Genomic DNA, 25,264 nt, shown 5'->3' with positions numbered 1-25,264 from the left:
CCATTCCTTTCGCGATATCCGGGCCGAGGCAGCGCCTTACCCGGTTGAACTGTGATTTCCCCTTTTGCTACTGCTTGTCTCATTGTCTCTTTCCTCATTTCCATTTATCTTTTATCTTTATCTTTCATCGATACCCTTTTCCTTTTGCTGCTCTAATATTCTTTGCTTGCTTGCTTTGCCTTGTTCCTATCTCGGTTGTTATCTATCTCACGGGTTATGTATCTCTTGCTTGGTTCATATAACTTGATCTTTTTCTCATTATATTTTTGATCGTTTCGTCGGCTTTGCATTGACTATGGCTTTGTTTCTTGTGCTTCTTGACTTGACGTGTAATGTCCATGATGTCCCTTAGTCAGGGATTGACGAATTCACGATAACGCTGAATTTCAGATCATCTTTTTGAAACCGCCATTCTATATTTACAACGGTCTTGATATCTTAACTGCGTTAGTTTTGGCAGCAACTTGAGGTTATTATCTATGTTAAGTGCATGCATACAATTATTATTACTTGCAGTCTTCCTGGTTCTCGAATGGACTATTGAGTAGCAGGGTTGTAGATTGGTAGGCAGGTTGGTACACTGATAGATATACAGATTGCAGCCATGCTGTAGATCTGACCCATCTATGTATCGCAGCCCTAAAAAGTATCCTTACATATCAACTAATCCATTTACTTGTACATACTTGTTTATATTGTATAGCATCCAAGGCGAGAAGATGGCAAAGCCAACGATGAAGAGAAATCGGGTATTGAGTCTGAGACGTACATCTAAGTTCATCATCGCAGGGGACACAATGCACACAGGGCTTAAGATAGACAGAAAGACAATGTAGATGGAAAGATAGTCTAGTCACGAGACGAACATTCTTCAATCGCACAGTCTAACCCAAAGTCGATCTATTTGCAAAAGAAAGGAAACGAAAGAGAGAGAGAGAGGTATAAAGAGGGAGAAGACGGAAGGGGGAAAAGAAAACCACCAAAGGTCTAGGATTTTAAGAAAAGGAACAAAGACAAGCTGCCAACATAACAGTGAACACAAGATAACATGGAAAAAAAACATTTTACTCGCCCCGCATTTGGCGGAAGAAATCCATGACACCGGTGAACACCACCAGCAGGATACCACCACCAGGTCCCAGACGGAGCACCTTGGGAAGGAATCCCTTGTACAGGGCAGCGAATCCCTCCTCCTTCATGACGGTGCCGACGGCGGGCCAGGCCCAGTTGTACTTGGGCGTCTGACCGGGAACCTTGGGGCTGTTCTGGATACGCGACTTGACGACGTCCATGGGGGTGTTGAGAATAGTACCGGCCGTACCACCGATGGAACCGGCCAGGAGGTCGTTACGGGTCTGCTGGGCCTTGTTGCCGGGCTCGGCGGCGGGCAGCTGCGCGCGCACCTGGAAGATACAGCCGAAGTAACCGCTGTTCCAGAGGATGTGACGCCACAGGGTCGACTCCAGACCGTTGTACATGGCCAGGGGACCCTCGGTCTGAACGATCTTCTTCACCACGTCCAGCATGCCGTTGTACTTGCCGGCCGAGGCGCGGTCCTGCAGACGGATCTTGACCAGCTCGAAGGGCACCACGACGAAGGACTCGGTGGCACCAGCCGTGGCACCCGTGAGCACGGCCAGACTCTGGTTCTGCTTCTCCACGCCGAAGAGGCCTCGGTAGAACGATCCCCAGCTGTCGTTGGCGGCGAACTTGGTCGCACGCTTGGGCGCTTCCATCAGGATGGGAGCGCTGATACCGCGGTATAGACGGGAGAAGCTACACGGATAATAGGGGGCATCGCGTTAACGGTCGGGGTTGAGAGACGAGACTAGGGTGGTCGGTTGGATTGGGAACGAGACCGGGACGGCTCGGTTTTTGGGTGGGTGTTGGGTGCGAGGACGAGAGCGAGAACGTACCCTTCATGCTTGACGATCTTGCGCATGCAGTCGAACATGCCATTGTAGGCCTCCTCACCGGTAGCGGCGTTGGTCTGCAGTTGACTATGGGGATGATTTGTGTGTCAGACACGTCAAGTTCCTTTGTTGGTCGGTTCGGAGAAAATGCCGGCGGGTAAGTTCTTACACTCGGGTCTTGACCACATCCAATGGGTACCTGAGGGCGATTCCATGGTTAGCAAAGGGGTCGCGCAGATCGAGTGAATTGGCTGGAATTGGCGTACATAACGAGAATCTGGATATCGAGTCAGTCCACTGTTAGTCATACGGCTACTAGCCTACCTAGCCTGGGTAGGCCCCGGTGAGGAGAACGTACCTCGGACACACCAGCCACCGCGCCGGCGGCAAACTGGTAGATGAAGGGGAGAGGCTTCTGGTTTTCCGACATGATGGTAGAGGCGAAGAAGATGGATGGAGAGAGAGGAATGGAGAAGGGAAAGAAAAGAACGAAGGAAGACAATTGAAGGGAAGAAGAGAAGGAAAGGAAGGGGAGGAGGAGAAGAGGAGAAGGGAAGAAGTTGGACTCACCGGGGAATCTCCCGAAGGGGAAAACTCACGCCCGGCCCCACGTGCCCACGCGGGGAACCTTTTTCGTTCTGCCGCGGGTTTTTGTTTTCTCTTTCTCTTTATCTTCATCTCTACGCGCATATCTTTGGTAAAGCGTCATGGTCATTATTCTATCATTTTCATGGTCGCGTCTGTCATAGATCATATACTCTCGATTCATCCCATCGTCCAGATCATTCCCAGCATGCCAATTCCCACGATCCTCGTCCATTCGGACCAATTCCGACTCGCCGCGTTGGTCGGCGCCTCCTTAGCTACGGTGCCTGTCGCCGTCGCCGTCGCTTGAGCGGTACAGCTTGAACCGCACGCATATCCTGTCGGACAACAACCTCCGCCTGCGGTGTCGGCGCAGCTGAACCAGCCAGTCGCGCATCGTCCGCCGCTCGTCGCCGTCGCCTCCGTCGTCTCGACCGGAACCACGATCGTGCGATCATTGGTGGTGATGGTCGTGGATCGTGTGGAGGGACACGAGGTCGTGTCGCAGTCGCGTCCGGTCTGACAGCATCCTCCGTGATACACCGCCGAACATGCGTAGAATCCAAGGGGACACACGTCGCCCGTTTCCCTGGCGTGGGAAGTAGTGGCCGTCGAGACACTTGTGGGCCGCGCGGGCGGGGACAGATCCCCGGTCGTCTTGGTTTCCTTGCTGCTAGTAGACGCAGTACTATGGGTACTACGGCTGGTGGTCGTGGTGCTATGCTCAACCGTGCTTGTCGCGGGGACTGTCTGGGTGGAAGTGGACAACATCACGGACGAGGACACCGTGATAGTGATCGTGTAGACTCTGGCACCTGGAGGAAGATTGGTCAGAGAACCGAATGTAGAAAACAGTCAACAGAGCAGATCAAAGAATAACTCACATCCACCACTGACACAGTCATAACCCGGAATACAACAACCGCCGCCCAGCGACGCCGAGCAACTCGAATACCCCTGCCTGCACTTCCCAATCGTGCCCGAGCAGTCCTCTCCAGTCGGGCAGCAGCCCACGTCGCCGGACCCAGTGTCTTTGACCAACTCGCAGGTCTGACCGGCATTGCAGCAACTGTTGGGGCGATCGATCGAGGCACAGGAAAAAGTGCCGGCCGGACATTTAAAATCTCTGCGAAACAGCGGTGAGAACTGCGCGGCCATCCAGCCGTGAGCGTCGCTCGCCGAGTCCCGACGATTCAGTAAAAGCGATGGATTATGGGGAAACGATCGAGGCTGGAGGTCGAGTCGTTCCTCGGTCGCGAGGTGCTCGTTCGTAGATGTCTCTTGTCGCTCTTGTAGTGGTTTCGTGGTGTGGTTTTCATTGCCCTCAACTGCATCCTCCCCGAAGTACCAGTAATCCAAGAAGAACTTCTCGCCCTCATCGTTGCTCATCTTCTTCACGCCGCGCACCGGTCGCTGGGCGAGATGGGCTTGAATGACCGCATTCCGCTGCAGAATGTCATCGGGGATCTGCGATAGGTTGGCATGGGTATCGACAGGATCGGTATGTGCTGCCACCGCCGTCGCAAAGGCCGGACCCAGCCCGACTAGTAGAGGGGTGAAAAACATCGGGACTGATGAGCAATAGCGAGGAAAGAGCAAGTGAAGTCACAGAGTGAATTGTGCACGAGACATGGAAGACCCGAATGGATCGAGAATTAATTTAATTCCGATGGCTGGGCGTATTTACTATTTACCGCTTTGGTATCCGCAATACGGATGCGCCCACTTTTGCGGTGGGAATGAAGTATGGAGTATGCACACTTCTCGATCAGATATCGAGAAAACGAGACAGATTTCCGCTGAATCGCTCTATTTGGAATTGTGGTCGGATTCTCAAGGATCGATGCATTGGCGATCATCTGCCAGCTTGGTCGGGATGGTCTGATGCCTGAAATCCCAGGCAGCACATATAGTTTAGTGCGTTCTACTGATGACTGAATAGCTTCATGAAGAAATGACCTGTAGTGCAGTCTGACAGTCGCTGATCTCTTATTCTGATTGGACCATTGGAATTATTCACGACGTGTAGTTGTACCGAACCTACTAACATTTTCTCATCAAGTTCAACTTGCTTTGATTTTTCCTGTCTACAGAAGAGAAAGCTCCAAAGAGGATCCCCCATGCCGGGAAACCCACTCTCATCGCCATGGAAACTCCTAGCTACTTCACACGCATAACAGTACTAGTACATCTAGTCAAACAAGAGCACGCAATCCGACAGCAAAAAGCCACCACATGCGTAGAAATTAACCAGACAGGAGGTCAACGAAAGAAAGAAAGTCAAGGAAAGGAAAATCAAATAAAAAACAACTCTACCTCCCCAATAGAACCTCTACCGCAAGCTGCAACAAACAATTCTTCACATGAAGCTCGCACAGCCAGAGAACCGTAGCCCACCGAACAAGATCCAACCCGAGTCGAGTCTCCAGTCCAGGACCGTCACCGTCACCAGCGTCAATGCCTGCGCCCGCATCCCAGAAAAAGCCAGAGCCGGGTCTCGCGTATGGGCTGGTGACTCCTAACGCGCCGAGCTCGCTCATTCTAGCGCCTCGGCCTCGGATTGACGGGACGATGGTGTTCTCGCTGTCCGGGAGGAGTCGAACCTCGATGAGGGTGAGGGCAGTGAGCGCCGGGAAGTGCAGAGCGAGACGGCAGGCTGTGATGAGGGTCTGGGATGCGAGTTTGGCTTTCCAAGGGGAAGCGGTGCGCTCGGTTTCAGGGACCAGGGTGATGACAAGGCGGAGGAGGATGCGAGGTAGTAGGTCCATTAGGATCTGCACGGCGGCGAAGAAAAGGGATGGAAGGGCTAGGATGCGCCACGAGGAAGGCCGATCGAATGGTGAGGATGTCGGCGCGGAAGTGACGAGCGAAGAAGAGGGTATGGAGATCGTGGCTTGCGTCCATGCGAGATGGAGGTTGCTGAGGAAGACGGTGGAGAGGACACGCGCGACGAACGGAACGATGGACCGAGGACCTATCATGACGCGCTCGATCTTCTCGAGGAAGAGGCTTGTGAGGAGGAAGGAGGCACGGTAGACGATGGCTGCTTTGATGCCCTTGAAGAAGACGCGCAGGCCGGCGGTCCGTACCAAAAAGACGCAGGCGCTCAAGATGCTGCGAGAGACTGGGGCTGGGATGCTTGGGTTACCGGTGTCGGCTCGCATCAAAGTAGATGAGTGGGTATGCAGGGTCTCGGCCTCGAGAATCATTACTAGAGTCAGGACGTGGCCTAGGAAGTAATGGATCTGGAGACATTGTAGACGCAGACATGACGATTAGATGGATACAACGATTAGAAAACGGAATCCAAAAGATGGTGCAATGGACTTACAAAAGCCTTAAGGACCTCCGCTAAGACGGGCATGATAAAGAGGGAGACAATCGATGCGTCACGTCGGGTGAACTCATGAAGCAGTCTTTCCGCTTCGATAAACATATAATTGTCGCTGCTGGCATAGAGGACTATATTCAAATAGTGCAGCAGCAGTCCGCAGAGAATGTTGGGGATCTGATCGAGAAACATGATTGCTGGAAGCTTGGATAGAAGATGGATTACACAAGGTCAGGGCTTCGGTTGGTTTTGAAAGCGAGTGTGTTCAGTCCGAGGGAAATGGCTGAAGAGGAGAGGAGAGAGTGGAGGAAAGAAGAGCTAGAAGGTGAAAAGTGTAACGTTACGCCGAGACATCCTGGTCACGATGACCTGGATGAAGGCAGGTAGATGTCTATGTTAGGGCTCGCGCCGATGAGGTGGTGAACTTTAGAGGAATTGTTTTGGTCGTGAAGACAGACACGGGGAATCACGGTGCATGATCATGTATGAACTCCCATATGATCATTCTTGGGGTACAAATTCATGCCATCACATCATGGACCATATACTCCATCTTTATAAAGAGTAACACTGTTCTAATACTGACTGATTGGAAGTCTGTAGTGAGCCCTACAAGGTGAATAAAGTTGGCTTATAAGGCCAACATAAAGAAGGACACAGGCAAAGGCAATATAGATCTCCAATTCAATTCTCAACACAACTAAGACTATCCAACTGCACGGCCAAAGTATATCCCATACATATCAAATAAACCATATTCAATCAAGCTGCAGTCGGCAAGCACTGCGAATAGAAGTCATTGTAAGAAGTGCAGGTCGCACCGGTCGAGCAGGCCGTCGGACCAGCCCATCCATTTCCACCGCATTGGCCATAGTTCGACTGTACCGAAGTCACGGAGCCCCCAGCCGTCGTGGTCCTCGTCGCACTGGTCGCGGTGGTCGTCGTAACTCTCGAGGTGGTGGTGCTCAGCGTAGTAGTCGTCGCGCCCGCCGTAGTAGTAGTGACGCCACCGCCAGACCCGGTTACTGGAGTACCCGACGCCGTGATCTGCGAGCTTGACTGCACAATCGATACAGCTCCGGGGATGAGGGTCGGACCAGGGACTACGTAGGTCGACAGCGACTTGTAGATATCGACCAGAATACCCGGGTCCGTGGGCTTATAAAGAGCAGTACCTCGCACGCCGGAGGGTTTCGCAGTGCCCGATCCAGTGATCTCCAAGTTGAAGCACTGCATGTAATTCTGGGCGCCATTCTCGCTGAATGCACCGTGCAAGGCAATCAGCTCGTGTCGCAGCACGTAGTGACCCGGCGCAATGGTTGGCGGGATCTGAACCATCCAGCTGTTATTGTTCTCGATGAGTTGGTCGTCACCCCAGAACCCGGGAACCGTCGTGCCGTCGACCAGCCCGACGCCGCTGATTTTGAAGAATTCTAGGGTCGTTTTGTCGACGGTCTCACAGCTGGAGCCGCACGATGCCAAGTAGTCGACGACGGGCCCGTGGTGGCTCTCGGGCCACTCGGTCCATTGAATGCTGAGTTTATCGCCAGCAGCGACGACAGCATGCCCGCGGGCGTTCTTGGCATCCAGGTGGCAGATCACATCGGCGGAGGAGAAGGCGTCCGGGGAGATGAAGCCGTTGGCGGTGTTAGGAGTGCTCCAGGCGATAACTACTGGAGGATTGGAATTGTAGGGATCCGAATTGATGTCGAAGCCGCGGTAGGAGACACCGTTGATGACCACGTTGGTGACATGGCCGTGCCCAGCGGCGTGGGTGGCGAGGAGAGTAGTAAGGATGAAGGAGATGGTATGCATATTGCTCTCACTCAAGGAACTGTAGGGATGGTGTTGGTTGGGCAATGAACAAGAGAGCTTGGATAGGGGACGAAGAGGTCGTTTAAATATGCGAGTCCAGGCCATGTTTATCCGGTAGATTGGTCTGCAATGGTATATTCAGTGGTCATCCCCATTGCAACTTAGATGCAACCCGGAGACGTCCACCAGGAAAGAGAAAGAGTGGCAGATGCAACTCTCAATTCCATCATGAAAATGAGCATGATAAGCGCCACCAGCGCTAGATTGGTGGGAGCAACACCGAGAATACGACGTTTAATCTAAAATTACGGGCAACGCCGTGTGATAGAATCACCGTCACAAGATGCCCAGACGGAGAAGAGAGAAAGGATATAGTGGCAGATGAGTTGCAATTAAGGTGTTCTGCAGAACTAGTCTTGATTCCCCACGGAGGTGATCCTGGAGTGGCGTGCATGCGTCTTCTTCAGTCTAGACCGTTTTGAGAACGGATCACAACCGGTGGCTTTGAATTAAGCCAGTACCTTGTCTGTGGGGTATGGGGATACCCTGGAGGAAGTGAGATGGGTGGAGGGCTATGGCCCCAAGAACGTTTTGGGTACTGATGTGGGTGGTTTACATACCACATGGAGGACTAGACTACCGACATCATCGGCAAAATTCAAAGGTCTGGACCATTCGCTTGGGTAAACCCCAGACTCGATGGAATCTGCATCCCGGAAATGCGGTCAACTGCTCCGATGGAGGCCGCCGTTTGAACACTTCTTTCATAAAGTCTTATCCCGCTCGGACACCCTGTCCCAAAAATCTAAAGAATCGCCCCTCTTGAGTAAAACCAGGCGCGTATCTCGTCGATTCCCAAGACCGCACTCAACAGCATTCGCCCGAACAGGTCCACATCCGTAGGTCGCGCCCGTTGCAACACGTCCGAGAAATTGGCGTTATAGACCACGAAATGCTCTTTTTCAGTCCAGGCCACCGCAAAGTCGAATGCGCTCTGGGCGTGCCACAGCTCCGCCGAGAAGTACCAGGAATGAACGAGACCTAGTCGGCCGTCACACTGCATATTCGGGTCGTCGTGAAGAAGTCGGTGGATCTGAATGAAGTAGAACGTGACTAGGACCGTGCGCCGTGCGGACTCTTGGAAGACCCATGAGGCCCAGAAATCCATGACTGGCTCGATGGAGCCAGGAAAGGTGACCTCCGGTTGCAGGGGGTCCGGGAAGTGAATATACTGGAGGAGCGAGAGGGCCGATGATTCTAACGTCGAGATGAGGGGTTCTGCAGAAGCCCGGGCCTGAATGTCCCCATCGAAAAGGCGCATTATCTGGTAGAGAAGCAAGGCCTGGGTGTGGGCCAGGGCCTCTAGGGGGGTTGTGGGAGGACTGGAAGAGAGCAGATCCTGGATGCGTGTCTTGAAAGAAGCCAATATGACTGGTGCATTTACGTCGTTCCTTGCCATGTACATAGCACAGCAAGCGAAGGCATCTAGACCCCACCAGTTTAGATTCGCTACTCAATGTCCTAGCTTGTGTCGCTTTTACTTACCCTGCATGGCCCGAGGCATCCCATCTTTATAGAGCTGAGGATGGCACCACGGGGTCTGATTCTCAAGCACCATCATGCGAGGGGCACTCTTGAGCATATCGATGGAAAATTGCAGTCGTTGAGCTATGACGGTTGATATCGGGGTCGATGACCTCGTTCGCAGTATCATCGTTTCCGCCCTTGGTGTCTGCACAATAGACTGATGATAGCTATGAAAGAGATCTGGTGAAGTAGTCAAAGAATGATCAGTCTCCTGATCCAGCATAGCAAATTCTGGGGGCTCTAGATCCGACAAGGCCGAGAGGTTGAATTCCGGTGGACATTGGGATCCCATGGAAGAAAACGGCGGTAGATCCTGGGATTGCTCGAGCATCGAGAGTACATCAAGTGCCGGTTCCTGAAACGGTTGCTTGCCGGGATAAACGCAAGTCAAATTCCGACGCGCACATCGAAAACAGGCCGGAAAGGCTAGATCGCAGCGTCGCTTGGCGATTTTGCATGCTTCACAGGACTTCCGCCGCGGTGGGGGATTGGATCGCTCGGTGGTCGAATTAGAAGACTTCATTTCGCTGGACAGTTCGATAACCAGTGGCACTTGAGTCTCGTACTCCCTTCCTCCAAACAGAAAGGGGTGGGAAAGCGCAGTTGGACGTGGACAAGAAAACAAGGGAGCGCCGCCGGTGGAGTCTGAAAGGGCGGAGTTCCGCACGCTAAATCAATCAGGCTGCACGTCTCATGCCAATCAGCATCGCATCCTCATACTTGCAAAGTGGAGTTCCGCGCGATTGCCGCAATTTCGACTCCATCAGCTGTGCGGGTGCATATCGTGGAATGCAAGATGTAGATCGGCGAGGGTCTGAGCCTGGAGGTCCGGGGGTATATAAAGGATCAGAGGAGCAGCTTCTTCTACTCCCCAAGTCACCGCTTTCAACCCATCTTTTCTACCTCAATCAATCAAAACAACTCACAAATCCAAACATCCATTCCTCATACCTTCAAAAAATGACTATCAAGATCTTCGTTTGCGGAGCCACTGGCACCCAAGGCGGCGCCGTCACCCACCACCTTCTTCAGAACGGCGCCTCGGTGCATACCATCGTCCGCGATCCCAGCTCTCATGGCGGCCAAAAACTCCAAGAAGTCGGAGTCACCGTCACGCAGGGAAATTACGACGACGAAGAATCCCTCCGAAGAGGCCTGCAAGGCTGCACGGGCCTTTTCCTCAACCTCTCGCCCGACTTCACGAACGAAAAACACGAACTCGAACAAGCCCGCCGGATCCTCTCCATCGCCAAAGCATCCGGCGTGAACCAAATCGTCTACACCAGCGGATTCGCCGTCAACCAGCCCGAAAAGCTCCCGTACTGGGATCCCACTAGTTTTCTGGGCAAGACGCTTCTGACGAAACAAGCGATCGAGAACGAAGTCCGCGCCACGGGGTTCGCTTCCTGGACCATTCTGCGCCCGGCCAACTTCATGTCGAACTTCCTCCTGCCCCTGGTGAAATTCTTGTATGCCGGGTTGGTCGAGACGGGCGTCTGGACCACGGTCCTGTCGAAGGAGACCCTTTTGCCTAATGTCGACCCCAACGACATCGGGCGGTTTGCTGCCGAAGCCATCTTGAATTCGCAGCGGTTCCATGCGAAGGAAATCGATCTGGCGTCTGAATTGTTGTCTGTGGAGGATATCTTGAATGAGCTGGCCCAAGCGACGGGTCGGCAGTTTAAGGCGAAGTATCTGACGCAGGAGGAGGTGGATGCGCAGTTGGCCGTGAATCCGATGATTGGGGGACAGTTAGCGATGCGCGATATGCATCGGTTTGTGAACATGGAGGAGGTGAAGGCGTGGGGAATCCCGCTGGGTACTTTCAAGGGATTCTTGGAGCGGAAGAAGGAGAGCGTCGAGAAGACGTACTCCGTCTGATTCGTTCCTCAGGCAGCATGTTTTCTAGTATCTCGTTCAGCATCAAATCATGAAAACACAATGTCCACATCTACAATTTCCATCAGAAAACCCTGGTATAGAGCTTGAATTTAGGTCCCCATTGCCCTTTAGCAAGCATTTCTTTCCTTCTGACAGTTTTTGTTCTTGTATACTTTCGCTCACTCTGCCCAAGCTCATAAATGATAAAGAAGGAAGTGTTTGAAAAGTAGTAAATTCAGATCAGACCGTGTATGCGCCACTTAAGATATGAAGTAATAAAAGGAATCTATCAACAAGCACTGATGATTTTTGGTTGGAAAAACATTCAAATCCCATGACCGAAGCGTTCGTTAGAAACGGATAAATAAAAGAGAATACCCAAGGAAAATCATTAACCCCCCAAATCGCTCTCCTCCGATCGAAATAAGATCAATCAGATCGTCGTTCACATCATCATCTTCCGCCGGGACGCAATCGTCCGCAGGTTGCCATAGACCTTTCCGGGCGGCGAACCCAGCACCAGACTGACGACGGCCTCCCGGGCCATGCGAATATTCTGGAACCCGCCCAGAATGTGCACCTTCTGGCCGGCCAGGACGATACGTGTCCGCGACGCATTCTCAATCGAGTACCGCATCTTTCCGTCCTTGCCGGCAATACGACCGATCGCACGCGCCAGATGGTCTCCCTGCAAGGTCATCTTGACGTCCTTGATCTCGAACGTCTCGATGAAGAGGTCGTCTAGTCGCAGCAGCGCGATGGCGTCCTCCACGTCGAAGCCGTACGCCAGCGCCCGCACGAAATCCTCGCCCTTCTGCAGTGCCCCCGAGTCTGTCGTGAACTTCGAGCTGCGCATCTCCACCGACTTGTTCTTGATGTTCATCCGCACCTGCAGCTTCAGGTGGTCGCAGAGCGGCGGGTAGATCTTCGGCCACTCCGCCTTGATGGGCGTGAATCGGTGCGGCGGGATGGGCACCTTGCGGGTCTGGATGTGCACGAGGTTCTGCGGTTGCGAGTCTGCGGTGAGATGGAGGGTGGTAGGGGGAGCGGAGTCCATGTCGACGAGGACTTCATCGTCGTCGTTGTTGGCGTCGCCGGCTATTTTGGGTTTATCGATTAGCGGGGGAGATTCTTTTCTCCAGAAGGAATTGGCAGACTTGGAGACTCACCAGGGGCGGACTGGGGGACGCCGGTGTTGAAGTCAATGACGGGTTCGTCTTCAGTGCGCCGCAGCGCCGTGGGAGCAGGCATTTTGGAGTGGTTTGGTGAGTTTGACTGGTGAAAGACTTGACTTGATCGATTGAAGACCCGCGATTTCTTCTTTTTTCGCCCAAAATTAGAGGGTTTTCCATGTGGGGCCGATGAAGATCACGTGGGTGGCAGTCATGTGAGTCATGTGACACCGCGGCCAGCCCTAAGTCGTCGAGGGAATGCTTGCATGCTTCTGCCCATCTGCTCGTATCCTAACTTCTTTTATAAAGCTAGTCTAAGGCCCAAGAAGTCTATTTCCAATTTAGTCCATTCCCAGGTTTGACTTCGTCCCGTTGCGTCCAATTCCGGTTCGCCGGACCTGAACCATTCAAGAATGAAGTACTACTAATCAAAGTACTCTCTATCAACCGACCCAGTTTTCTCAGATCTAGGTCCCTCTCGGTTCAAATTAGGAAAGAGTCGAGGGACTATTCTCTACAACTTACAGGGGAGTTCTTCCCCTGCTGCCCATCGAATTAGTCCATCCTCTCGCAACCGCTCCATCGCCAAAGGCTCCAAGACAACCCGAACCTTCCACGGTGGATCTTCAGCATTCCCTTGACATCGCGGCAGTATCGAACAGAGCCCGTTGATCCTCGTTTTCAAATGTTCAAAGTTCACCACCTTGCCCAGCTCCGGACCAAACTCCCACCGGTGCAGATTCAGCAGTCGCGTATTCGTTACGAACGTTTCTGGGAAGTAGAACGATGCGTCCTGGCGGTCCTGGCTTTGTTTGATGTGCTGCATCACTTGGCGGACGTACTGGTCGTCAACACCCTGGACGATGTGCCGGATCTTGAATGCGAGGTTAGCGAGTAATCGTAGTTCGTCTTTGTCGATGGAGGTGGCGGTGGTGGTCCCGGAGGCTCTCATTTCATCTCGCGCATGAGTATCGGATGCCACGACCATTGCGTTTCCGAGATAGCTTAATGGGATGGGTGGTTTGAGGACGCCACGGATATTGACTGCTACCGAGAGGCGAGTGGTGTCTGTAGTATAGGGACTTGAAGCTGATCGCGAGCGAGCTCCGGAACGAGCGCGTGTCCCACAAAGCCACAGCAGTGCGGAGAACACGTCGCTAGTCGAGAGCTCATTAACCTTCCTTGTATCATCTTGACTCGCCTGCTTCTCCGGAATCAACTGGCTGAGGACACCATTGCAAACTTTTCCTAGCTGGCGGATCCTTTTGGACGGAAACTGGAGCTCGCAGCTGGTAAGATGCAAGTGCGACCAGTGATGCCGACCGTAGCTTTCCATGTCCATGAAAGATCCACTGGTTGTGATATTCAACACCCGGCTTCGGACAGAGGCCTCGGTGTGAGAAGATACGGGTAGACGGGGCATGTCGTGGCTCGCGCAGCACATTCCTATCATCCTTATCACGTTCATCACCCCTAACCCGTCCATGGTGGCATGGTGGAACGAGGCGCAGAGTATCAGCCCGTCAGTCATGACATTGATGCAGAATCGAATGACAGGACTGTTATTCTGGGACTGTAGCGATATCGGGATCGGGAGGAAAGAGTCGCTGGAAATGCCGTCATTGAAGCCATAATTAGGCTTGTGGAGAACAGAAATGCTCTTAAGATGAACCTCTGTGCGGATCATAGGATTTTCTTCTAAAAGTTTGCCACTAGGCGGCCTCACGACACCCCCGTTGCCTTGATTCAGGATAACATTGCCAGCTAGAAACGGGAGTTGTGTGACTAGACGGGAGATGCCGCGCTCGAGTGCTTCAACCCCTGCTGGGATGCTGGCAGGAGTGAAGACGAAGGCAACAGGCACGTGGATAGGTAGATTGACCCAGTCCAGGGGTGTTAAATTATAGGCCTCGAAGGAGGATGGTGGCTGCGTTTGTGTAGTAGCTGACATAGTCGTTGCATTAGCTGTTTTGTCTGTTCATGTCTGACTTTGTGCTCAACCCTGACAATTTATATCGCATTCATGCGCAAGGCCCGATACCCCTAGGGTTCTGTTTATATTTAGCAGGTCGGAAATCTCGGCATTACCAATCTAAAATCAGGATTGAGGCACCATCAAACCATGGGCGACAGCTGATATACGAACTTGTCAAGATGGTTACTCATGTACCAGAACCTGTTAGTTATGTCATTGTGAACTTTATATAGAACTTGCTGTGAGGACACCAGACACGACTAACGGCCGCCATCCTCCACTGTACTCGTCTCATACACCTGCAGACTATAACTCGCAAACCGACTTCTCTTCCGCAACGAAACACCATACCGACTAAACAACACTGGTGCCACACAGAACACCGTCGCGACGGCCGCCAACACCGACACCGCGACGTTGTTCCCCAGCGAATTAAACATCTTGGGCGTGAATAGGGGAAACAAAGCCCCCATCAGCGATCGAAGCATACTCAACGCTGCCTGCGCGCTACCTGCATAACTCAAATAGCTGTCCGCGATATAGCCCGCATAGACGGTGGTGAACTCGTTAAGTGCGAACCCGATGAAGAATAACGCCAACACCGACACAATCCAGTGTACGTCCGGAACCATGGGTGGGATCGTCCATGCAAAGAGCCACAGTGCGCCGGCGAGAACGGGGGCTCCGAGGAAGAGTCCGATCAGCTTGCTCTCCGGTCCGGCGACGTGGCCCTGTTTCCGTAGTTTGGCACGTAGTCGTCGATCGAGGAACCGTGCGGGGATGTTAAGAAGTATGCCTAGACTAAAAGCCACGAAGGGAAGGTTGGCTTGTGCTTCTGTGAATCCGAACAGAGGGTAGATAATAGGGAGGGCCTCGGTGAAGAGGTAAATCAGAGCCATGCAGGCGCCGTTCATCAACGCCACCGTAAAGACGATGGGCTCGGTGAAGAAGAGTTGCAGCGGTCGAAACAGCGAAAGGCGCACAAAAGTCTTCATGTCGGATACGTGGTCGGGGTTGGATGCTTCCAGGGATTTGTTTCCTGTTTGTTCGCGCAGTTTCTGTACCTTGCGGGCTAGCAGCAATGTCGGTCGTGACTCTTTAATGGTGAGCATCAGGACAGCGAGAACTCCGGTCACAATGGCTGCAATATAAAACACCCATTGCCTGTCATCTTGAGTTAACTAGTATCTTCAACATATGCATACGACGAAGCAGGGAAGTCGTACCACCCCAAAGTCGTGGTAATATAACCACTCATAATCGGTCCACCGGCCAGTCCTATATTCGTGGAAATGGCGTTCATAAAAACAATCCAGATACGAGTGTCTGTATTAAACATATCCTCAATGCTCCCATTGACGACAACGCTCGGCATGGCCGACAGAGAGCCCGATATAAACCGTCCGACAGCAACGGCAGCAGGCGAAGGCACCGCGGCGATGATGATGCAAAAGATGCAGTAGAAGACAGTGCTCCAAACGTACATGTTTTTGCGGCCAAAGGATTCCGAGCAGGGTGGGAACACGACGCATCCCATCGCTTGACCGAGTAGGTACCTAGGTAAAAAAGTTCAATGTCGATATCCAATTCCAATGGATGATTTGGTACCCACATCGTAACAAAGTAAAGAATCGACGGAGTCACGTCGATATGGAATTGATCGCGAGCATGGTTTGCTGCTGTTGCCTAGACAGCCAAATTAGACATTTTAGATTGAGCAGTTGACGAAAGGAAGAAAGAACACATACACCAGCTGTACTAGTCGCGGTTCTGTAAAAAGATAATGTAAGCTCATCTGACTATACCCTCTCTCTCTCTCATATGCCCAACGAGACGAGAGAACCACCTACGTAAAGATTTCCAACACGAAAATCATACTAAAGTCATAAGCTTTTCGAAGCGGGTGCCAATTCCTCGGATGGCATTTGTTTGTCTTTGCCCAGCGCACATGGCGCCCGTCCTCTGTCAGGGTCAGCCCATGCTCAGATAGAACATGTTCCAGATCGTGATGCGGCGCAGCTGCTGCCATTGTGCGGAGAAATGAAAGAACGAGAGTATTTTTCCATTGCTCCCCCTACCCCTGGGCACTATTACTACGGAAGTATATAAGGGGCAGGCCGTTGCAACGAGTTGGAATGCATTACCCCCTGTCTGGAATATCCCGATCTACAAGTCACATGCAAGGGTATGGAAAGTGAAACTTAGATGTGATTTCATAACTGTATCAGGTAAAAGATACTCCATATAGATAGCCGTCTCCTGCACTAACTATGCCAGCCCCTTGCATGAAGCTCTGTGTACAGTTTCTACGACTCTGTTTGACGACCAACATCTACGTGATGCATGCAAGGACTTTTCTTTCTCCCTGATTAAATAACGCTTGGTAATGAGGTTCTATGAAAACGGTATTTGAGATTGCCTCCTGTTTTAGTATTTAGCTCTTCTGTATAGTTTATATCATCTGAGATCCGTCGTTAGCTTTGTTTCCGGTACATAATATCTCAAAACCCACGGGCTATGAAGGCATATCTATACTTGACGTACTATGCAAGATGATAAGGACCTTTGTATTATTGTGCTAATTGCAAAATACGACAAACCGCTGCATCTCCTTTAGTGCTTAGAACTAAAATGTCGCCGATACAAACCCCAAGACTGATGCCAAGATATCTGTATCGCCGAACTGAGTATATCGGCGATATGAACAACAATTGAAATACACCCTACTTTAGATAGATGGGCCATTTCACCTTCTTTTTTCAAGTTTATGCAAACTCCATGTCTATTCTACATTGATCCCCTTATGAAGAACTAAAATTGTCGCTTCGTGGGCTTTCAAGTCCCCAAGACAGCTCATGCTATGGAAGACTGCACCCATTCTTCCGCAGTACCGGTTCTCTCCAACCTGGACAAAACACGCCATCAATAGTCCTTCGCAATCTGTCTCGGTCCCTAGCAAGAGAATGCTGGAAAGCTGCATCACCTCCTGTATGCTTCTCAGTGTTGATCCCTACCTCAAGCCGGCCTATACATCCACTGACCTGATCGTTACTAGGACTACTACTGATCAACTGATCAACTGGGCCCGGCAAGGATCCCTGTGGCCTGTAACCTGCGCTCTCGCTTGCTGCGGTATCGAAATGATACACGTATCCATGCCTCGGTACGACCAAGACCGACTAGGTATTATCTTCCGAGCCTCTCCGCGACAGAGTGACGCGATGATCGTGGCGGGCACCGTGACCAAGTGATCGAAGCGTCCATATGTGAACGCGTTCTGCAAAGTCTCAGGCGTCGGCGAACCATGGGTGTTCCAATACTTCGCGCGCAGTAAGCCGTTTTGCCGGGTCCAAGTTCATGAGTCTTTCTATAAGATCCCTGAAAGCCGCATCAACGACGTCTGGCCACTCGGTAAAAGGTTTGTACGCTATGTGTTCGTCTGTCCTCTCATCCCATAGCATTCTCAAGACGTGGCAGGTAACTTCGTCGTCTCCGATATGTCTTAATAGACCACCGATTCCTTGCTCGTCGCCGAAGTATGATACCTGGCGCTGTAGGCGTATAAACGTGGGCAACGCACCCTGCGCTTAATGTTGCCGGAAATCATTATCGGGGCCAAAGATAACACGACCGAGGACCGCATATATGCACTGGGATTGTTAGAGTTGGATTGCGGAAGAATAGACATACTCACGACCGTTCCAAATGCGAACATATCTGTCGGCTTGTTGAGTTCACCCTTGAAATGTGCTTCTGGAGTGCGCCAGTTGTCGTTTCCAGCAAGCATACCCTTGATGCACCTGCCTTTAGGGAGATATGCGGCGTTTTCAAGATCAGTAAGCTGTGCGGTTTTGATGATAGTCTCTTCGTTTCCACATTGGCAGTTCACCATTATGTTACCCGGCTTTATATCTGGGTCAATTTAGTATCGATCATGGCACCAAGTCGGTCGGAAATTACCAAGATAAACAACTTGCTGTTCATGCAATTCAGCGATACCCAGCACAGAATTAGATTACACCAGTCAACAATCCTGTTGTGGAGAGTGCTGACAGCATTCTAGGGGTAGCGTTGCTTTTTCCGGATCAAATGGACCTGGCATTGTTTGTCCTTTACGTGTACACCATATGAACACCCACAGGCATCGGACTCTTGGTTTGCATCGTACAGCGCTTTTGCCCTTTGATAAAACGTGCATGTGGCCAAGTACCTACTGGAAAACCCAACCTCCTTATGCAACGTCTCTCCACAGTAAGCAACGCCGACAAAATAGATCGCCTGCAAGAGCAACTGAGAGACACGGCCAGAGTCACCACAGTAGACGACTTTGCTCTTCGCATTCTGAAGTGTATCCACGATTTCTGGTGCTGATGCAGAATCCTCCATCGATAAGATGCTCGATCTGGCATGTCACCTGGAGAGGTTGATACTTCTGGCAATGCGTTGTCTAGGGCCACCCTTTGTTCACTACCGCCGGGCAGACCGACGAAAAACAGCTATATTCGCGGAGCCCTTGCCCTTGACTCGTTTGTGTCTGAATCATATTCATTATCGGCACAACTGCACAGAACTCCAGTTTATGACGAGACATACTTGCCACGCCGAGAGATGATATATTGGCAATCCTTCCTTGAGAGTCGGCAAATTGGTACATGCAGCTAGCTCTGTGCGATCACATTTGACTCGTCGCAAATTGCATGTTTGACAGGCCTTTTTTTTTTTTTTCTCTTGGTTCCAGAAGGTGTCATAATGTTGCAGGGAAGAAGATGGCAGCTCAGTAATTGCCAGGCATTGAATGGGGTTACAGTGACTAGGCCTGAATGGGACTAGCCAATACTGGACTATTTGAGACTAGCGCAGATGCTTAAAAATTCAGCAGAATCACACCGCCTCCGTATCACGTGGCTCACCACCTTTCTTGTTGATCGTTGGCCTTCTTGATCTTAGTCTCTTAACAGCGATCAAGTCGAATTTTGTTCTCTCTAGCCAATGCAATTCAGCTACTCAATGGCGTAGGTACCGGTCCTTCATGGCTTAGTCGAAGTTATGAGACGGAGTTTTGAATCGGTACACCGACGGTTCTCCAGACTGGCCCCTTCTGCAGTACCATGATCTGCAACGGCTCTGGGGAAGTACTACGGATAGCCCACCATGTCCTACCATCGAGAGGTGTGGGCTACAGCAAACGAAGCTTACCAGTCTGAAATACCCCAGCAAAATTATTGACTCCTCTGTCAAATCGATACAGATCCAGTGTATTCTATCCAGTGAGAGGATGGATGAACACCCGCTATGCGATCCGCTGGAAGTCAACATGAAGGTGCATGGCTCCATGACAGACCCGTGTATAACCATCACCATTGAGTACACGCCCCGAGGTCATTCAGATCTTTCCATGGACAATGGACTCTCAGACTCGGTAGATCGCACTCATTAAACTGGAGTGACTTGTTCTACAGCCGTTGGCCAGATTCTAAATGGCGTGCAACTCGCAGATTGGAGACAATCCCATGAAATAAGTGCCTAAAGAGAGTATGGCTGTATAACCTTGGCCAATAGACTCACGTCATTTCGCGCCAGTTGATGGATGTCGGAACGCAAATCCACGAGTTACCGAATGGGGTCAGACTCTCTGCGAGAAGGATCTCGCAATAGCCTAGAGATGCATATCAATGGAGAGGATCAGCACGGACTTTAATATAGAACTAACCGTTTCTCCGGGATGAGGAATGAGGAGTACCTGACAGGCTATGTTTAAATGCGAGACAAGCCACACAGATAGTCGGTGTGGATGGCTTCTGCGGCGATGCAGGAGAACACATATATGGTCTTCACCCGCCCAATCCCCCCATCCCCCCAGACTCTGGTTTCATCGAGAGAGAAGAAAACACCAAAAGAGCAAACCACAGACATGGCACCCTCCTCCTCTTCCCCTCCCAACGGCAAAAGATATGTTCAGCTCCGTCCCAAGGAAGGTCAGTCCACTTCGTTTATCACCTCAGTTACCTTCCGACCATAGATCTGCCTCGAATCTCCAACTGACGTCTCCTAGGCCGACTTCTGATCACGTTTCCTGATGGAACCTCGGGATCCGGGGATTTCCGACGCAAGAAACACGCCCAGTCTCAAAAGAACCAGCGAGACCGTCTGAAGGGGGCATTTGAGCAAATGGCCCAGGTGCTACGGGACGGTGGCGTTGACCACGCAGGGAAAGGGGCGACCAAGGTCAGCGCGCGCAATGTGGCATTGGCACATCGAAAACACCATCTCTTCCTTCCCACACCCATAGCCCCCAAGCCTCTCTGTGGTCCAATCAGCTAAACGTTGCATTTGCAACTTGCTCAGGTCGAACTGCTCGAGGCTGCGGTGGAGTACATACAGCAGCTGCAACGAGGCATACAACAGGCCCAGACCGAGCGATAGCGCGACCAAACGACCACATGGTGCATCGGAAATGCCAGCGCTGCGTCGGGGAATTTCCCTGTTGCTTTCCTCCCTCGTATCGTCACCTTCTCCGATGCAGCACATGCCATCGAGCACGACGCAGACTGGTCCAACGTCCCCCGAGCACTAGCGGAATCTGGACATACCGCAGATGCCAAGGGATCCCTTGGCGTCGCCAAATGAACCCCCGTAAGCTTGACTGCGGCCCACGTTCCTCACTTGTTGCCAGTGATTGGCCGTCGTCGTCTGGCCAGGGAGCGGAAGACTTGGCATCGACATCCCGGGCGCCAAGACCGCCGAGGATATTGTTCTTATATTGGTTTTTCTTGGTCTATACGGAATACCCCCCTGTACCGACCAATCTGTTACTATCTCATACTATACCCTGTCTACGCGACGTCTGCCCATGTCACCGTACTGTTTGTCTGAGTCGACTGACTCGCCCTCGCGTAGTTTGGCCCTCCCACGCCTGTCCTTGCCACTTTTTTCCGCCGTATATAAACATCTGACAAACACCCCCATCCCTCTCCCTGTTCGTTTGAGATCACTTCATTGAACCATCCACTTTACTCAGCGGTCAACATGGCGCTGCACCAATTTGACTACCTGTTTGCCCTCGGCACCATCTTTGCCTTCCTCGATGCATGGAACATCGGTGCCAACGATGTCGCCAACTCTTTTGCTACCTCCGTTTCCTCGCGGTCCCTGACCTACTGGCAAGCTATGGTCATCGGTTCAGTTATGGAATTTAGTGGAAGGTATGTTTGAGTTGTAGTACAAAATCGCACAACCCGGCTAATCGCAAACCTTACCTATCTAGTATCGGGGTCGGAGCCCGTGTCGCAGATACCATTCGAACCAAGATCGTTGACGTGGACCTGTTCGAAGGTGAACCCACAATGCTCATGCTGGGCATGGTGTGCGCCGTGTGCGCCTCCTCTATCTATCTTACCGTTGCCACCAAATTTGGTATGCCGGTTTCTACCACCCACTCTATACTGGGCGGCGTGCTCGGTATGGGTATCGCGGCGGTGGGTGCCGATGGTATACAGTGGTGGGGAGGAGACGTCAACTCGGGTGTCGTCCAGGTCTTCTTAGCCTGGATTATTGCCCCCGTTCTCTCAGGTTGTTTCGGTGCCATCATCTTCCTGTTTACAAAGTACGGGGTCATGCTGCACGAGAACGCCGTTGTCAGAGCCTTCTTCAGCATTCCCGTCTACTTTGGCATTACTTCCGCTCTTCTGACCAGTGAGTCTGCCCATGTTTACTGTTTCCTTCGTTGGTGTTATGATAGGCTGATTACCGTCTCAACTAGTGTTGATCGTGTGGAAGGGAGGCTCCAGTAGAATCGACCTCACCAACGCCGAGGTCATCGGAGTCATATTTGGTGTAGGAGGTGCCGTGGCGCTCATTGTCGCCGTCTTCTTCCTCCCCTGGCTCCATCGCCGCATCATAAAGGGGGACTGGCAGTTGCAGTGGTACCACGTCTTCTTGGGTCCTTTGGTGCTGCGTCGCGGCGAGGTGCCTCCTGCCCCTGAGGGCTATGCCATCGTGCAAGATTATTACCGTGGCCACAAGACCATGGAGGAGCTACAGGCTGAGCGGAACACCCCAACAGACCCTGAGCATGCCGCTGAACGAAGCACCGAACACACCACCGAGAACGGCACTGAGATCCACAAGGAAAGCCACACCACATCTACGGCCGCCGAAAAGTCCGAGCCGTCCAGCAGTGCGCCTCCGTCGACCAACGAGCCCGCGCCCTTCAGCTTCATCGGCCCCCGTCCCGAGGGCAAGGGCACCTTCCACCCCGTCATGCTATTCTGGCAGTTCCGTCGGTTCTTCTTCCGTGGTGTCGAGAAGGATGTCATCAGTCTGCAGAAGAAGCGTAACATCTTGACCGGAGACATTGAGATGACGCACGCTCATGCCAAACACTACGATAACCGGGCCGAGTACATGTACTCGTTCCTGCAGATCATGACTGCCGCTACTGCGTCGTTCACCCATGGTGCAAACGACGTATCCAAGTACGTTTCCATATCCTGATCCCTCTATGTAATTCCTTCCACTCACTAACCAATGAACGCAGTGCCGTCGGCCCCTACGCTACCATCTACTTCATCTGGTCTACCAACGAACTCAAGTCTAAGAGTCCCGTCCCCTACTGGATCCTGTAAGCAACATCTTCTCCAATCCCTTCTATTATATCTAGTCTAACCATATCATAAAACAGTGCCTTTGGTGGTGCCGCCATCTCCATCGGTCTCTGGACCTACGGCTACAACATCATGCGCAACCTGGGTAACCGTATCACGTTGCACTCGCCTTCGCGTGGATTCTCCATGGAACTCGGTTCAGCAGTGACGATCATCATGGCCACGAGACTGAGTACGTCTTTCCTTACTTCCCTTCCCTCCCATTGATCACCCCTGCCCCTCCTCCCTCCCGACCCAGAAAAGCCATACATACACACACACACAATACTAACACCCATTCCCAAAATCCAGAACTCCCCGTCTCCACCACGCAATGCATCTCCGGCGCCACCGTCGGCGTGGGTCTCTGCAACGGCACCTGGCGCACCATCAACTGGCGCATGATCGCGTGGATCTACTTCGGCTGGATCATCACGTTGCCGGTCACGGGTATCGTGGCGGGTTGTCTAATGGGTATCATTATTAATGCGCCGAGATGGGGAATGCCGCTTTGATTTATTCGATTTGTTTCAATGTTGGCTTCCTCGCGCTCTTTCCTTTCTTCTGGTTTTGCTTTCTTCTTCTGTTGCTGCCGCTTCCTCTATAATTGTGGATATGCTTGTATAATTGATTCGATGGGCTGGTTGGGATACAGAGAGAGAGAGATGTGGCATGGAATGGGTCGGATGAAAAATATAAAAAGGTGACCTGCTTATGTGCGTGCATGTATGTGGTCTGGAGATGTCGAGATGGATGAATCAGGGAGGAAAGATACCTTAATTGTTTGATGGTGATGGTGACAGTGCTTTATGTCTAGACTATCGATTCCCAAGATTCCCAATTCTGCACTTGCGTGTTTATGGCCGAGTGTCTAGATAAGAAAAGTTTTTAACTTCTCTATACTATAAGAATTCTTCAACCAGAACGTCTGCTCTGATTATCTTGATTCAACTTCGAGTAGTGACAAATTAGAAGAAAGTATACAAACCAGCAGTGATGAACCAAACCGGTCCAGTCAACATGGAAAGACTCTGCGCAATGCACCCAATTTACAAACTGTCAGCCGAATGCCAATTTTGCCAACATCAAAGGATGTGGCAGAGATCCCTCTAATTAGAATCCTCCCACATAAGCCAATTCAACTTACCAATCACCCACGAGTGATTCATGTGTAGAACCCACAGAATGGCCCTAGAGATGTAGTAGAGGCTATCTGCCATCTAGTCCTGATCATTGAGGTTCCAAGTGTGCATGTCGCGCGAATGATACTCGAGGTTGCCCAGCACGATGTCCCGCTTGAGCCAGTGGCAGGTTAGAACCATCGAGGAATTCAACACGCTGACTCGATTTTCCAAACTCGGCATCTCTTTCAGAAGACATGACGGTATGGTTGCTAAACTGAGCTTCACCATGTTCCGCAGCATGATAGGAGCAGCATACTAACTCGGGCACCTGATATGCTCATCGTCACCACCTTTCACTGGAACCGTGACGCACGGCAGCAACAGGCTGGGCTTCTCTGCGACAGGGGTAAAACAAAGGTGAGATAACCCGATCTAAGCGCAGAGATGAGGTTGCTTCCTCCGTGTCCGAACGTCAGATCCGGGCAAAGCGTCGGAAGCTCAGCCCGCACCCCTCCAAGGTAAAGAAGTTGTCTTCCACTCCTTTCGACGGCACATTTTTACAATATCATCTTTCTCGTACAAGGCCACAAAGTGCAAAAGAAGAAAAAGCAGTAACCCTTGGAGCTCATTGTTGTCATCCATCAAGCTGGTCATTCAACGAGCCCCTTGGATATAAAGCAAGTCAAGCTCTTCCCGGCCATCGTTAGAGGCGAGATAGCTCTGAAGTGTCTTCCAGTCATATGGGGTGGGCTCCACCGTCTTCGCCATGTACGATCACGCCGCGTATGCGCAGCTCTCGTTGGTAATCAATGGGAGGACCATTTCTATCTGGGAATAGAGGTTGCGTTAATTCAGCCGTAGGGGCATCCTAGAAATGCAAATGGCTGGATGCCGGCGATGGCCTAACCTGGGGTGGAGGCTGGGCTAACGATAGCGTGGGAAAGACTGAAATAACAAATGAAGGGATTTGCTAATGAGATGTCAAGGTAAGTGTGTGCTTGTTCTCAGATGAATATGGATGGGGTTGATAGGAGGATGAAGGCGAGGGAAATGCAGATAAATGGTTCCTTCTGCTCGAGGTCAAGTCGATATCCCACATAAGCTCTACACTCTATACCAGGAGCTGTACATCGCAAAGAGGCTGAATACGTGGTGATATCGCAACGCTGTCAAGAAGCTCAAAAATATAGTATAGAAGACAAAAAGAGATAGGGAATATAATTCGATATCCCCAAAAGT

General features: G+C 51.6%; 15 protein-coding genes across 15 annotated transcripts; 4 read left to right on the top strand and 11 right to left on the bottom strand.

Moving 5' to 3' along the window:
• Positions 1-1,064: 1,064 nt before the first annotated feature.
• LDX57_003532 (putative mitochondrial 2-oxodicarboxylate carrier protein) lies at positions 1,065-2,343 on the bottom strand (the record flags this gene model as incomplete). The annotated part of the gene is made up of 5 exons (XM_046085183.1): positions 1,065-1,776; positions 1,917-2,000; positions 2,083-2,112; positions 2,180-2,190; positions 2,272-2,343. The coding sequence occupies 5 exons, from the start codon at positions 2,341-2,343 to the stop codon at positions 1,065-1,067; spliced, it is 909 nt and encodes a 302-aa protein (XP_045941146.1).
• A 335-nt stretch (positions 2,344-2,678) lies between these two features.
• On the bottom strand, positions 2,679-4,064 carry LDX57_003531 (putative GPI anchored protein; the record flags this gene model as incomplete). Its single annotated transcript, XM_046085182.1, has 2 exons — positions 2,679-3,313; positions 3,383-4,064. 2 exons carry the CDS (start codon positions 4,062-4,064, stop codon positions 2,679-2,681), a joined length of 1,317 nt encoding a protein of 438 aa, XP_045941145.1.
• Positions 4,065-4,810: 746 nt separating this feature from the next.
• On the bottom strand, positions 4,811-5,707 carry LDX57_003530 (uncharacterized protein; the record flags this gene model as incomplete). The annotated part of the gene is made up of 1 exon (XM_046085181.1): positions 4,811-5,707. The coding sequence occupies one exon, from the start codon at positions 5,705-5,707 to the stop codon at positions 4,811-4,813; it is 897 nt and encodes a 298-aa protein (XP_045941144.1).
• Positions 5,708-5,790: 83 nt separating this feature from the next.
• Positions 5,791-6,021, bottom strand: LDX57_003529 (uncharacterized protein; the record flags this gene model as incomplete). Its single annotated transcript, XM_046085180.1, has 1 exon — positions 5,791-6,021. One exon carries the CDS (start codon positions 6,019-6,021, stop codon positions 5,791-5,793), a length of 231 nt encoding a protein of 76 aa, XP_045941143.1.
• Positions 6,022-6,591: 570 nt separating this feature from the next.
• Positions 6,592-7,644, bottom strand: LDX57_003528 (putative endo-1,4-beta-glucanase; the record flags this gene model as incomplete). The annotated part of the gene is made up of 1 exon (XM_046085179.1): positions 6,592-7,644. One exon carries the CDS (start codon positions 7,642-7,644, stop codon positions 6,592-6,594), a length of 1,053 nt encoding a protein of 350 aa, XP_045941142.1.
• Positions 7,645-8,449: 805 nt separating this feature from the next.
• On the bottom strand, positions 8,450-9,109 carry LDX57_003527 (uncharacterized protein; the record flags this gene model as incomplete). The annotated part of the gene is made up of 1 exon (XM_046085178.1): positions 8,450-9,109. The coding sequence occupies one exon, from the start codon at positions 9,107-9,109 to the stop codon at positions 8,450-8,452; it is 660 nt and encodes a 219-aa protein (XP_045941141.1).
• Positions 9,110-10,191: 1,082 nt separating this feature from the next.
• Positions 10,192-11,112, top strand: LDX57_003526 (NmrA/HSCARG family protein; the record flags this gene model as incomplete). The annotated part of the gene is made up of 1 exon (XM_046085177.1): positions 10,192-11,112. The coding sequence occupies one exon, from the start codon at positions 10,192-10,194 to the stop codon at positions 11,110-11,112; it is 921 nt and encodes a 306-aa protein (XP_045941140.1).
• A 445-nt stretch (positions 11,113-11,557) lies between these two features.
• On the bottom strand, positions 11,558-12,363 carry PNO1 (pre-rRNA-processing protein PNO1; the record flags this gene model as incomplete). Its single annotated transcript, XM_046085176.1, has 2 exons — positions 11,558-12,210; positions 12,282-12,363. The coding sequence occupies 2 exons, from the start codon at positions 12,361-12,363 to the stop codon at positions 11,558-11,560; spliced, it is 735 nt and encodes a 244-aa protein (XP_045941139.1).
• A 162-nt stretch (positions 12,364-12,525) lies between these two features.
• LDX57_003524 (uncharacterized protein) lies at positions 12,526-14,235 on the bottom strand (the record flags this gene model as incomplete). The annotated part of the gene is made up of 1 exon (XM_046085175.1): positions 12,526-14,235. One exon carries the CDS (start codon positions 14,233-14,235, stop codon positions 12,799-12,801), a length of 1,437 nt encoding a protein of 478 aa, XP_045941138.1. The 3' UTR covers positions 12,526-12,798.
• A 284-nt stretch (positions 14,236-14,519) lies between these two features.
• Positions 14,520-15,745, bottom strand: LDX57_003523 (uncharacterized protein; the record flags this gene model as incomplete). Its single annotated transcript, XM_046085174.1, has 2 exons — positions 14,520-15,423; positions 15,486-15,745. 2 exons carry the CDS (start codon positions 15,743-15,745, stop codon positions 14,520-14,522), a joined length of 1,164 nt encoding a protein of 387 aa, XP_045941137.1.
• Positions 15,746-17,114: 1,369 nt separating this feature from the next.
• NdufS7 (ndufs7 ubiquinone oxidoreductase subunit) lies at positions 17,115-17,510 on the top strand (the record flags this gene model as incomplete). Its single annotated transcript, XM_046085173.1, has 1 exon — positions 17,115-17,510. The coding sequence occupies one exon, from the start codon at positions 17,115-17,117 to the stop codon at positions 17,508-17,510; it is 396 nt and encodes a 131-aa protein (XP_045941136.1).
• A 336-nt stretch (positions 17,511-17,846) lies between these two features.
• On the bottom strand, positions 17,847-18,151 carry LDX57_003521 (uncharacterized protein; the record flags this gene model as incomplete). The annotated part of the gene is made up of 2 exons (XM_046085172.1): positions 17,847-17,909; positions 17,954-18,151. 2 exons carry the CDS (start codon positions 18,149-18,151, stop codon positions 17,847-17,849), a joined length of 261 nt encoding a protein of 86 aa, XP_045941135.1.
• Positions 18,152-20,170: 2,019 nt separating this feature from the next.
• Positions 20,171-20,682, top strand: LDX57_003520 (uncharacterized protein; the record flags this gene model as incomplete). Its single annotated transcript, XM_046085171.1, has 3 exons — positions 20,171-20,234; positions 20,312-20,499; positions 20,605-20,682. The coding sequence occupies 3 exons, from the start codon at positions 20,171-20,173 to the stop codon at positions 20,680-20,682; spliced, it is 330 nt and encodes a 109-aa protein (XP_045941134.1).
• A 440-nt stretch (positions 20,683-21,122) lies between these two features.
• Positions 21,123-23,416, top strand: PHO89 (inorganic phosphate transporter; the record flags this gene model as incomplete). The annotated part of the gene is made up of 6 exons (XM_046085170.1): positions 21,123-21,461; positions 21,524-21,951; positions 22,019-22,733; positions 22,796-22,879; positions 22,940-23,094; positions 23,214-23,416. Exons 1-6 carry the CDS (start codon positions 21,286-21,288, stop codon positions 23,414-23,416), a joined length of 1,761 nt encoding a protein of 586 aa, XP_045941133.1. The 5' UTR covers positions 21,123-21,285.
• Positions 23,417-24,121: 705 nt separating this feature from the next.
• On the bottom strand, positions 24,122-24,325 carry LDX57_003518 (uncharacterized protein; the record flags this gene model as incomplete). The annotated part of the gene is made up of 1 exon (XM_046085169.1): positions 24,122-24,325. One exon carries the CDS (start codon positions 24,323-24,325, stop codon positions 24,122-24,124), a length of 204 nt encoding a protein of 67 aa, XP_045941132.1.
• Between the last annotated feature and the right edge of the window lie 939 nt (positions 24,326-25,264).

Source organism: Aspergillus melleus (genome assembly GCF_016097325.1).
Source record: "Aspergillus melleus strain CBS 546.65 chromosome Unknown contig2, whole genome shotgun sequence".
In the NCBI taxonomy this organism is placed as follows: Eukaryota; Fungi; Ascomycota; class Eurotiomycetes; order Eurotiales; family Aspergillaceae; genus Aspergillus; species Aspergillus melleus.
This window is presented reverse-complemented; position numbering and strand designations above follow the sequence as displayed.